The sequence below is a fragment of the Thermobia domestica genome, chromosome 13 (genome assembly GCF_964235325.1).
Source record: "Thermobia domestica chromosome 13, izTheDome1.hap1.1, whole genome shotgun sequence".
NCBI classification, from domain to species: Eukaryota; Metazoa; Arthropoda; class Insecta; order Zygentoma; family Lepismatidae; genus Thermobia; species Thermobia domestica.
This window is the reverse complement of record NC_137466.1, coordinates 195814372-195826286: the sequence shown is the minus strand read 5'-3', so window position 1 is coordinate 195826286 and position 11915 is coordinate 195814372. Positions and strand designations below refer to the sequence as shown.

At 35.0% G+C, this 11915-nt stretch overlaps 1 protein-coding gene across 1 annotated transcript; it reads left to right on the top strand.

The window, feature by feature from the left end:
- Window positions 1-8937: 8937 nt before the first annotated feature.
- On the top strand, window positions 8938-10776 carry LOC145667928 (uncharacterized). The gene has a single exon (XM_081735352.1). The coding sequence runs from the start codon at window positions 8938-8940 to the stop codon at window positions 10774-10776; it is 1839 nt and encodes a 612-aa protein (XP_081591478.1).
- Window positions 10777-11915: the final 1139 nt, after the last annotated feature.

Genomic DNA, 11915 nt, shown 5'->3' with positions numbered 1-11915 from the left:
CCTGCCTCTAGGTTAGTTTCAAATCTTAAACAAGGTCATTTAAATCACTTTGTGTTACAAAATGTGGGTTGTTTCTCTCTTCAAATTCAAAATCTGACTCTGAGCTCTCCGATTCTGAAGAAGCTACGTTTGTTTTCTCCTCTTCCAGAGACCATGCTGCTGGAGGTACAGGAATTGGAACATTATCACTGTGTTTGACAGGTCTTATTGCAATCGAAATATTGTCAGGATTTTTTTTGTCCTTCCCTTTCATGCCTTGAATGTATACAGCACAAAAGTAGCAGTCACTTACGTGGTTGGCGGCTCACGCCATATCTTCGGAACATCAAATGACATTTTACCTTGACGTTTGTTATTCAACCACGACCGAAATGCCAAGCACACTTATTACATATTGTACTAAGTACCCACTGCCTATCTTCATCAATTTTGCTGTCGAAGTATATAGTTCGTAAGCCTTCTTCGCCAAAAGTATCAATTTTTCCCTCTTAGCCTTAACTATGTATTCTCCACAGACATAACAAAAATTATCTGATTGGGTAACACAATCTCGAGGCATTGTGACAGTCACAAAAACACTTACACGATAGGAAGACGTGTACAAACTCCTGCCCCACGTTCAAACCTTCAGGCAACTGAGCAACAGTAGAGTGATGACTGGGAGGGAAGAAAAATACAATGTTGCCAGGCTTCAATAGACCACTTTTTTCTCACAAATTGGAATATTGGATGTAATTCAAGAAATTCTGACCATGTTACTTTTTGCCATAAAAAAAGTTGAAATTTTTCAAAACAATCGTTGACAATTTACACACATGGTCAGAATTTCTAAACTTTTGTTCAGGTAACACCTGTGAGTATTTTACCTGAATGTATTAGGTGTTCGTTACTGAGCTTATGTGTAAGTATCGCAAGTGTAAGTGTTGCAAATTTTTTTCAATTTCTCCAAGTATTAAATTTTCCCTCCTTTTTAAATTACTTTCAGACTGTTTTACTCCCCTTGTGTTTGAGATATCTCTTTGAATTTTTAATATAATACACCTGAATGTATGGGATATGAGTTACTAAGCTTATGTTTGCGTACCGTGACTGTCAGTGTTGCAAACGTCTCTAAAATTCTTCAAAAAACCCGTTTTTCTCAGTTTTTCAATATGTTTCTTCTTCTACTTCTACACATTGAGCGCGATGGGTAATAAATGCTTACCGTTGCAATGTGTGTTCCATGCCCTTTCCAACGAGGTATTATGTGTTATTCTGGGATAGTTAGGAAAGGAGTAGAGAGGCTTCATACCTACAGTTCTGTGATTTCCTTAAAATTTTAACCAAAATCTACTATAATTGACATTATTTCAATATCTGAGGGTGCGGAGCCAAAATTAAGATCAGATTCGTTTTCAGCAGCTCGAAAACTATAAGGAACACCTGCTTTCATGCAGGAAAATTTTTCACTGTCGACCAGTGTTATCATACGACTTTGTATTACTATTTTTCGACTGATTGTTGGCCTTTTCAGCTCATTATTTCGACGGGTTGTGATGTAACTTGTTCCGCTGCTAACTGGCGTGGAAGTGTCAGCCATTAAAATTGTTCGTCGAAAAGTCAAATGCCAAGTAACTTCCTATGGGATAATACCTTATTTATCTATAGTACCTATTGCATATAGAATATAATTATACAGTATAGAGAATATCAGTGAATGAGGATTATTTATATCTAAAAACTAAATTTAAATATCGGTGCAGGTTGTGATTACCCTTACACACGAAAAGTTCCGAAGCTCTACAACACTTGTAACTACGTAGTGAGGCATCGGACGTAAGTTGGATTCACATTTAAGAAACTGTTACTACCGGATAGCTGTTGTTGGTACAGGTGCCGGCCTCGTTTATGTGTGTAATTCGAAGGACTGGGGTTCGGCGCTGTACTGAAGTTTCTTCTTTGAAACACGATGTTACACGGGATGCAATAGTTCAAATACTACTACTAATAGTAATAATAATAAAATGAAATTTCTGTTACTGTTGACATCGACCGCAGGATCGTAGAAAGTTGATAGGATTCGCCCAACGTTAATGCTCCCGAGCATAAATCGAAAATAATGCTTTGGAGGATACCAATCAGAGTATAGACCTAAGTACCAGTCGAAGTTTGAAACAGAGTTTGGCGTCTAATTCTGGTAATGTATTTTTTGTTTAATGTTTCGGTCATATTGTTGATGTTTGGGGGAAAGGGAAGGTACTGATTTTTTATGGTGTTTATTTCGGAATGTATAAACTGCAAATTAGCGCGAACATATTCAGCAATTCCATTTGATTTCTTTGGCTGATTTTTTTTTATCTTTGGAGTGAAAAATTAACTTCAATGTGTGTTTATAACGTGTTTTTTTTCAAATTGATAGCCAGATAGTATCTTTCCATAACATTTAGAACGCTTGCTATTATTTAAAAAGGGTGATAACTTCTGACAATTCACAACATGTTCAATAGCTGTAATATCTTCTGCAATATATAGCTTTGCTTTGAATAACCTATACTATGTATCCTTTTTGAAATTTCATTAGGTAGTTAGAGAACTGAAAATTTAAATCTGCACGCTTATAAATTTTATCTTACCTCCACGATATTAGTGCACATTGACTATTTCTTAATTTGATTCATCAGTTCTCTGTATTCGCTTAATAATATCAGTAAGTTCATTTCTAAATTTAACTCTCGTACCCACTATTTCTTATTTTGATTTTTTTAATCACCTGAAAATTTCCCATTCCTATTTTCCTTGTATGGGGATCAATGTAATTTCAAGGTGCCAAGACTATTAAGTATTTCGTATTTGTTTTTTAGTTTTCAGTTACTCGTAATTAGTTTTAGACAAATAGATAGAATTAGGATAGGTTAATATATGTATCGGTAAACTTTTAATTGCCTTAAATGTAAAATTTATGTATGATTATACCATAAGTAGATGACCTTAACGAAATGGGATAGTGAAAGTGTAATAGTTACAAGGAAACATTGACATTGCTCCTACTGGATAAAATACAATTGCATAGGGCATACTGCAGTTTCAATAGTACTTGCACTTGGTAAGTGTAAGAAGTGTAAGTTGAAAGTTGTACGCATAAGTAAAATTGATGTGTGGTATACGTGAATGCAGTGTTGTGTGAATGCAGTAATGCAACCTTCATGTAAATAAATACGTTGGGTTGATTATGTTCCCAACTCAAAATGATACAAATTTTAAGAGATGTGGAATATTTTTTATCGACATTGATTCATAATTTGTGTATTCAAGGAACTTATTGTTTATGCAAAGAAAACAACACGTGCAGACACTTTTTTGTTTGGTGTCTCGTCTGAGGAAGGAGCCATTTCTTGACAGGGTGTTGACATATCATGAGAAGTGGGTCCTGTACGTAGCCCCGTGGCACCATTACCGTTGGCTAGTATCTCACGAACCGTTTTCAAAACAGCCGAAATCAGCACTGCACCAGAAGAAGGTCCTCCTCCGTGTTTGGTGGACGGACTGCTCGCGTCATCGTGTATCGGTAACTGCTACCAGCTGCTCCGAGCATCAATGCAGCTGTGTACTGTCAGCAGTTGAGCCGTGTGCAAGAAAAACTCGAAACTCTGGTGCCAGCACTTCTGAATCGCAAAGGGCAACACTAAGCTCTACGTCACTAAGATGACCCGGGACACCATTCTAAGCCCTGGGTGATAAACACTGTTGCATCCGCCGTACTCCCCAGACACTGCACCTTCCGATTATCACCTGTTTCATTCCTTGGATAATCACATTAGAGGGCGCCAGTTCAAACCCTAGTCGAGGTGCAGAATGCACTTGATACCCTCTTCGCTTCAGGGCCCACCAAGTTCTTCCACGATGGAATCCATGACCTTCCAGTACGTTGGCAGAAGGTATTAAATTCTCATGAGGACTATTTTTGATCTTCCAGTTACGTCTTAGGTGACATACCGATGTTCGAAGGTGGTGGATCAAAAAGCGGAAAGACTTCCTTGGTTACTCTTACAATATTGAAATTATTAGCAGAATATAACTTCTCCATAATATAGGGTTCTAGTAAAGTTTGGATATTGGACATCTTGTAAAATTTGGACATCATTGTTATTTTAAGCTGAAATTAGTTAATGCCATATTGTGGTTTGTTTACCTGTATGTAATAGTGGTAATAATTGTTTTTTAAATTGCAACATTATTATTGAAATGCCCCTTCACTGAGACAGAAGTTGCAAGCCTGGCTGAAATCGAAATCCCATTTAATGGTAGAGATTGATAGATCGCTGTTAATTTTATTTTTATTTATTTTGTTGTGCACTGTAGAAGATTTCCTTATATATTTATTTTCAGTTCTTTACATTACCTTTAATTCATAATTTGTACTTCTTATATTCCATTTTTTCTACAGTAGTTCGGGTTAAATGCTCTTGGATGGTAGTTTGATGTACGTGATGGTAGTTTGATGTACGCTTTCCTGTAAATTGCATATATGGTGGCTCATACATGGTTTTTAGGTCTGAACTGATGCACAATATGTGCGAAGAACTGCTGTTTGGACAAAGCTTGAGTTTTAGTTTCTGAATAGAAGGCGGTGTGGAAAAATGCAACTTACATTACATGTATACAGGAGATAGACCGTCCATTCAATGTTCATGTATTGTACAGTGCATTTTTTTCGATTCAATGACTGAAAACATCTGAATATGGTGTGCTGTTTTAATTTAAAACCTTAAAACTCATTGTTTACTATTTTTCATTTACTGTTTGTGTACAATGTTTCGGTTTAATAAGTATCCGATTTCTATTTTCTCTTCATTTACTTATTTATTTTGGTATTCATTAGGAGGTACCAACTTTCGAACTTAGACTTTCTTTCTTAAGAGCGTCAAACCACAACCTCACTTTGTAAATAAACATTTTGGTGGTTATGACATCAATTATTAGTTTACTTTTATGAACTTGTTATATGTTTATGGAGAAATAGACTAATTATTTTATTTGCCGAATATATTTGGTTGCATGTTTCATAATAGGTTGGAGGTGCTGCAGCTTTTTCTGGATGAACACTTTTGGATCGGGTGTTGAAGTATTGTTACATTTGATTGCTGGACAAAAGAGAATAATTTCAGTCTTCACAACTGTTTCCTGCATACATATATTTTTTTAATATTTCGTATACCACTAGTAATATACATTATCTGTCCTACCTTAGGCTACGAGGTCTTAAACCACTTCATTATGATTTTGTAATATGTACGGTAGGATATGGTTGTTTCCTCGGTAAAATACTAAAGATAACATGTGGCAATTGTAATTTATGTTCTTATTAAATACATAATTGAATTCAGTTAATAAATATAGTTTTTTTTTCTCTGTATGAAAAGAGGAAGGCATCGATTGTGACAAGGAGTGCATTCAGACGAAAGAAACGAGTGTTAATATTTACTGCTCGATTCGGAACTTAAAGTCCAAGGCACACAGAGAGTATTGTATGTAGAATTTTTACATGTACACTGGCACGTAAAGGGGAGGGGGTCCGTAACATGAAATACTGTGGTCATCACACCAGGGGCCAGATCATTCTATACTATTTTACTGTAACATATATTGGTTCGTTTAGCCAGGATTTCGTAACCGGGGGAAGGGGGAGCAAGACATGAAATTTTGAAGGTCCAAAAGCTCCATAAATCTAGAGTACTTTACTATTAACAAACATTGGTTAGTTAGGACAATAAAATGAGGATATATTTTGAGTTGAGTTGATTTTGAGTTTAACGTCCCGTTCAGCAGCGAGGCTATATGAGACATGGACCTACTGATTAACGTGGAATCCGAACCACATGAGCTCCCGCCGGGAATCGAAAGGATATATTTTAATAACAAATTATGAAGAAATCTCGAGTAAAATAATAAGAAAACGTATTCAAAAAGATTTTTACAATATTCACGTCCTTCCTCTCTTTATTCAAATATAACAATTTTATTTCCATTCTGACATCAATTATTATGAAAAATGCATACACGATAATGCCTTGTGGAGCTCCCTCGTGGCTAAGCGGTTAGTGTACTCGCCTTTGGCGTGGAAGAGCCGGGTTCGATTCCCGGCGGGAGCTCATATGGTTCAGATTCCACGTTAATCAGTAGGTCCACGTCTCATATAGCCTCGCTGCTGAAAGGGACGTTAAACTGAAACTCAATCAATCAATAATGTCTTGTAAAATATTTTACAATATCTGTGTTCCTTTCTCTGTTGAATCAATTGTTAACAACTTTTTTCCATATAAATTTTTGTTTTTATTATTCCGTCAAACACTGTTCCAAATGGCAGTTTAAGGAGCAGTAGAAAATTGCTTTTGAAATAACATGTTTGATACTGCAAGGATGCGATGACGAAAAATATGATAAAAAATGTCCACGTTGTTACACAATGGCACTATGCTTTCTGAAGCTTGAAATCTCCCTGACAAGTAGCAGAAATTCTGAGAATTCCGTAACTTTTCTAGAAATTTCAAATTTCCAGACTCTTCCAGGTTACCTCGCTCACCTCGCCACCATGTATTGCAAGTAATACAAATCTCCTCAAAAGAAAGAGTAACCAAAAGCTTGCTGTAGCTTTTTATATTTAACACTTCTTCTTCTCATCCTTCTTTTTCTCATTTCATTTTGTTTCATCCTTCCTTATTTTTTTTTCATTTGTAGTCTCGAAGGGGGGTCCGGACCCCCGTTGGCTACGTGCCTGATGTACATTATAATGAAGTCATAACAGCAACTCGAAAAATTTCCCTTCGTCCTTTACAAGAAGAGCACAATGAAGTGGATAATTGTCGTGTATTCTATATGACCTGCGGCATAAATATCGCGTTTAGCTCACAAGGAAATGAAGTTCGATTTTTGGCCAGGTTTGCCTTATTTATATCTCATATTTCTTTGAAAGTTTAAACGATCCATGTCTTGATATTGTTAATAACTCTTATAATTAACGAAACTAGTATTAATTTTTCCATATACTTAATCGTACCTTACAATTTCGAATAATTGTCATCTGATCAAAACTTTGTTTTCAGCTTCTGGTGTTAAAACATGACTGCAGTCATTGTTCTGTTATATTTTATACACATGTTTGGTGATGTATCTACAGAAGATATAAACAAAACATTTCCAATCGCATATCAAAATCAAAACGATCAAACAATACTGATTGACTGCACCCTAGACATTGCACAGAAACATTTCAGTACAACAAGAACTCTTCTCATATTACAAGAAGAGAATGCAGAATTAGCTGACGGATTAGCAAGATCATACAGGAATCCACTTCAAATCATTCAGATTAATAATAATATTAACATTTTTCAAGAGAATGACAATTGGATTGCATCTAAGTGGCTCTCCTCAAGACGAACAATAAATTACATTATTGTATTGAGAACTATAAGATCTTTCACTCATGTAATCAACACACTTAAAGAACTCCCATTTTGGTATTCAAACTCAAAGTTTATTGTGGCATTTCCACCACAAAATACAATTTCATGTAAGGTTTGATGTAAATTTGTGTTCTTTTAGAAAAGAATGCCAAGTTTAATATTAATATTCAATTTAATGGAAGAATATAACTTCTCCATAATACAGGGTCCATGTAAAGTTTTGAAATGTATCTGGAAATCGACGTTATTGTTATTTTAAGCTGAAATCTACGTGATTCCATATTCGGGTTTGTATACTTGCATGAATAGATAGAATAACTGGTTTGTCATTTGCAACATTATTATTACAGTGCCCCGTGACTAAGACAGAAATTGCAGGCCAAGCTTAAATCGGAACCCCATTTAATGGTCCAAATTGCCAGATCCTTTTAATTTTATTTTATTATAATTTATTCTGTTGCGGACTGGAGAAGGTTTCTTTTCAGTTTGTACATTAACTTTATTTACTGTATTTATTAATTTATTCCATAACTTGTATTTCTTGTATTCCATTGTTTCTATTGTAGTTTGGGTTGTGATCTTGGATGGTAGTTTCATGTACGTTTTTCCTTCATTGAGAATTATGTATGGTATGCGTCAGACGTGGTTTTGGGGTCAGAACTGATGGGGGATATGTCCGAAAAACTTCTGTTTGGACAAAATTTGAATGAAACGAAATGAAATTTTGAGTTCTACGTCCCACAGTTATGCCGGCTAGGCTGAAGGAGACAGTGATGATGAGAAATGAAGGAAATGGTGGAATGCAGAAAGTGGGAGAAAACGGGAGAACCCCAAGGAAACCCACGCACATGGTGTTTATCTACCGCAAGGTTCAATTTGCGGGGGCTGGGATCAAATCCAGGACCCTTAGCACCAGAGGCGAGCGCTCAAGCAATGAGCCACCGCGGTACTCACAGAGCAATTTTTATAGAGAATTTAGCTACGGGCATATAATTAGAAGTACTCACCAGGTACTTTTATAAAAATTGTTGCAGAAATAACGCATAATTCTTAATAATGGATATGTAGATAAGGAACATACTAGTTACTAATTGAAGTCTTGAATCGATTACGATAGGTCCCAGAATTTAGGAGCTGTGGACTCTTCAAGATTATTTTCCCATGTTTTCAGCAGTCTATAACACCGAAAGAAAGCATTTGTGCTTGTCTTATTCTGGGGTCATGAATCACCTCCCAAACGATGTCGGTGGTGTTTTGAAACACCCAGTATAAATCGCGTTTAGTTCAGAAGGAAATCAAGTCTGTTTTGTGGCCAGTTTTTCCTTATTTCTATCTCATATTTCTTTGAAAGTTTAAACGATTTATATCTTGATATGGCAACGTAACCTACAATTAAGAAAATAATATTATGTTTTCCACATACTTAATCGTACGTTACAATTTCGATTAATGGTCATCTGATCAAAACTTTCTTTCTAGTTTCTGGTGTTAAAACATGACTGCAATCATCGTTCTGTTACATTTTATACAAACGTTTGCTGATATATCTACAGAAGATCTAAACAAGACATTGCCAATCCAATATCATAATCAAAATGATCCAACAATTCTGATTGATTGCATCATAGATGTCGCACAGAAACATTTCAGCATAACAAGAACTCTTGTCATGTTACAAGAAGACAACTCAGAATTAGCTGACGGATTAGTAAGATCATACAGGAATCCACTTCAAATCGTTCAGATTAGTAATAATATTAACTATCTTCAAGATAGTGACAATTGGATTGCATCTAAGTGGCTCTTCTCAAGACGAACTTTAAATTACGTTATTGTTTTGAGAACCATAAGGTCTTTCTATTATGTGATCAACACAGTGAAAGAACTGCCATTTTGGTATTCAAACTCAAAGTTTATTGTAGTTCTCCCGAACACAAATTACACAACAGCAGAGATAAGAGATGTGTTTGAAAGTTCCTTTGAGAACGATATACTGAATATTATCCTTGTGACATGTATGAAGGATAGTGATTTATTTGGATTAAGTTCCAAAAATAATAAGGAATCCATTATTGTATACACATATTTTCCTTTCGTAGAAAACTCGACAGATGGGTTTCGTGAAACGGTATTGGATATCTGGAAAAACAATAAATTTTACTTTCGAAATAATTTATTTCCAAACAAAATGGTGGAACTGCACAAACGTCCTCTTTCATTTGTAGCAGTGTTTAGGGATATGGAATTTAAAAGTGCTTATGGTAAAGCAATTAAAGTGTTTGGAGATCATCTCAATATTACATTAAATTTAGATGAAGTTCGTTACAGAGACCTCGGAAAGAGATACTCTAACGGAAGTTACACAGGCATCTTTGCAAGCATCACGTCAAGAGTGTATCATGGTTTTCTATCACCTGTGGCTGTGCACTACGGTACTTTCCAATATTTCGATTATATTTTCAGCCGACATATAGCTCAGACTGTATGGACAGTTCCTGCACCGGTTCTGTACCCTCAATGGATGAACATCTACTTTCCTTTTCAGCCTGCATCTTGGATAGGTATACTGTTGTCTTACATAATCGTGTCCATTGTAACAAACATCGTACATAAAATAGTGTTTCAGAAGCCAATTTCAATTCAGCGTTCCTTTCTGGATAATTTTTGTTTATTGTTGGGAATATCCATGAGTCCTCCCAGAAATGTTGTTATTGTGAGGATATGTTACCTAATTTGGGTGTTACTTGGTTTCGTACTCAATAACTGTTATCAATCTGCTTTGTTCGGATTTATGACAAATCCTAAGAAATATCCCCCTATCAATACAATTCAAGAAATGGTGGACGCTAACTTACAAATAGGAGGATTTCCACGACACAAGTTGTCGTTTGACGTATATGGTAATGATGTTTCTAAAACAATATTTAGCAGTTGGGTTAATGTAAATTCGTATATGGAAGGATATCGTAAGATAATTGAAACAAGGAATTTTGCTTTTTACTGGATATCAGATTCGTCCAAGTATTTGATGTTTAGAAAGCCATTTGTTGATTCTGAAGGGAATTCAATATTACATATAGTGAGAGAGGTTGTGAATTATTTGCCTGTATTTTTTATTATGAGACTAGGTTCTCCTTTCGGACATAGATTGTGGAAAATAATGCAAATATGCTATAACTCTAGTATCTTTATGAAATGGAAAATGGATGATTCTCGTTCAGTTGCCCACGAAGCAATGATATGGAGGAATTCGGGAGCTACTAAAACTCTTCGTATTTTGGAACTTGTTGGTGCTTTTTCTCTGTGTATTTTTGGTTTGGTCTATTTGGCATAGTGTTTATATCTGAACTTGTATTCTACAACAGTGTCCAAAAGAGAAAATAAGTTAAGGACAAGTTGTGGTACATATATATACATACATATGTTTAAAATATTTTGAAAACACGAACTAATCGAAGACAATGTTCCCCTTCTATAATACTTACATGGACAATCGTAAAGTCTGGAGATACAAAGTGCATATAAAATTATTACGAGGGATAATACACTTTCCCAAATTATCGACTATATTATGGATCATGGACTGCCGTAAACCTGAAATAACACGTTCAGAAAATAGGCTCAAACATTCGCAATGTTTACTATTAATATATAAGCTTTTTTGTACTTACCATTATTTACGTTGAATACGGTGAGCTTGGGGAGACGCTATCAATTAATGAGTAAAAAAATATAACAAGATATAAAAAAAGTAATTACTAAGGAAACTACAAGCGTCAGTCCAATAAAGTGCAAATGTTATCAAACGTTTGTGCTGGGCACTTGGAAAGGACATGTCATATCCGCGAAAGAAACAAAATAGGTACACTGATGTTTCTTTAGTGTAGGTAATAATGGATAACCTTTCAATAAATAGTTATTTCTTTCGAAATAATTACGATACATATATTAACGAAGTCTGAGTGAGTTCCCTATTGTCAATACGATATATGTCCGTAGTCCTGTCCTTTGTTTATTGGTCGACATATGAATACATACGAAATGTTTGTTTTGATACTCAGTGCTGAGATGATATATATATATATATATATATATATATATATATATATATATATATATATATATATATATATATATATGATATCATATTACAATAATCCGTGAGTATTCTGAACTAATCCCAACATTTCTGTGAATAGTTTATTGTTGTGTTTTTTTTACATGATTTTCACATACTCAATTAGTTGTAGCCAATATCAATTAAAGTGAAACTGTTGTAAGCCATACTGTGATGAACGTAACAAGTTTAAACTAAGATATAAATTTTGATCCAAATTATTGTGTTTTACTTGAAATGAGTTGACATTTACAAGACAGTAACAGTAAATGAGGAAAATAAAGAAAATTTAATCTTTTCTTTTGGGACACGATAGTATACACATTAGAACTAGTGTTTCTTACTTGAGTGTGTTC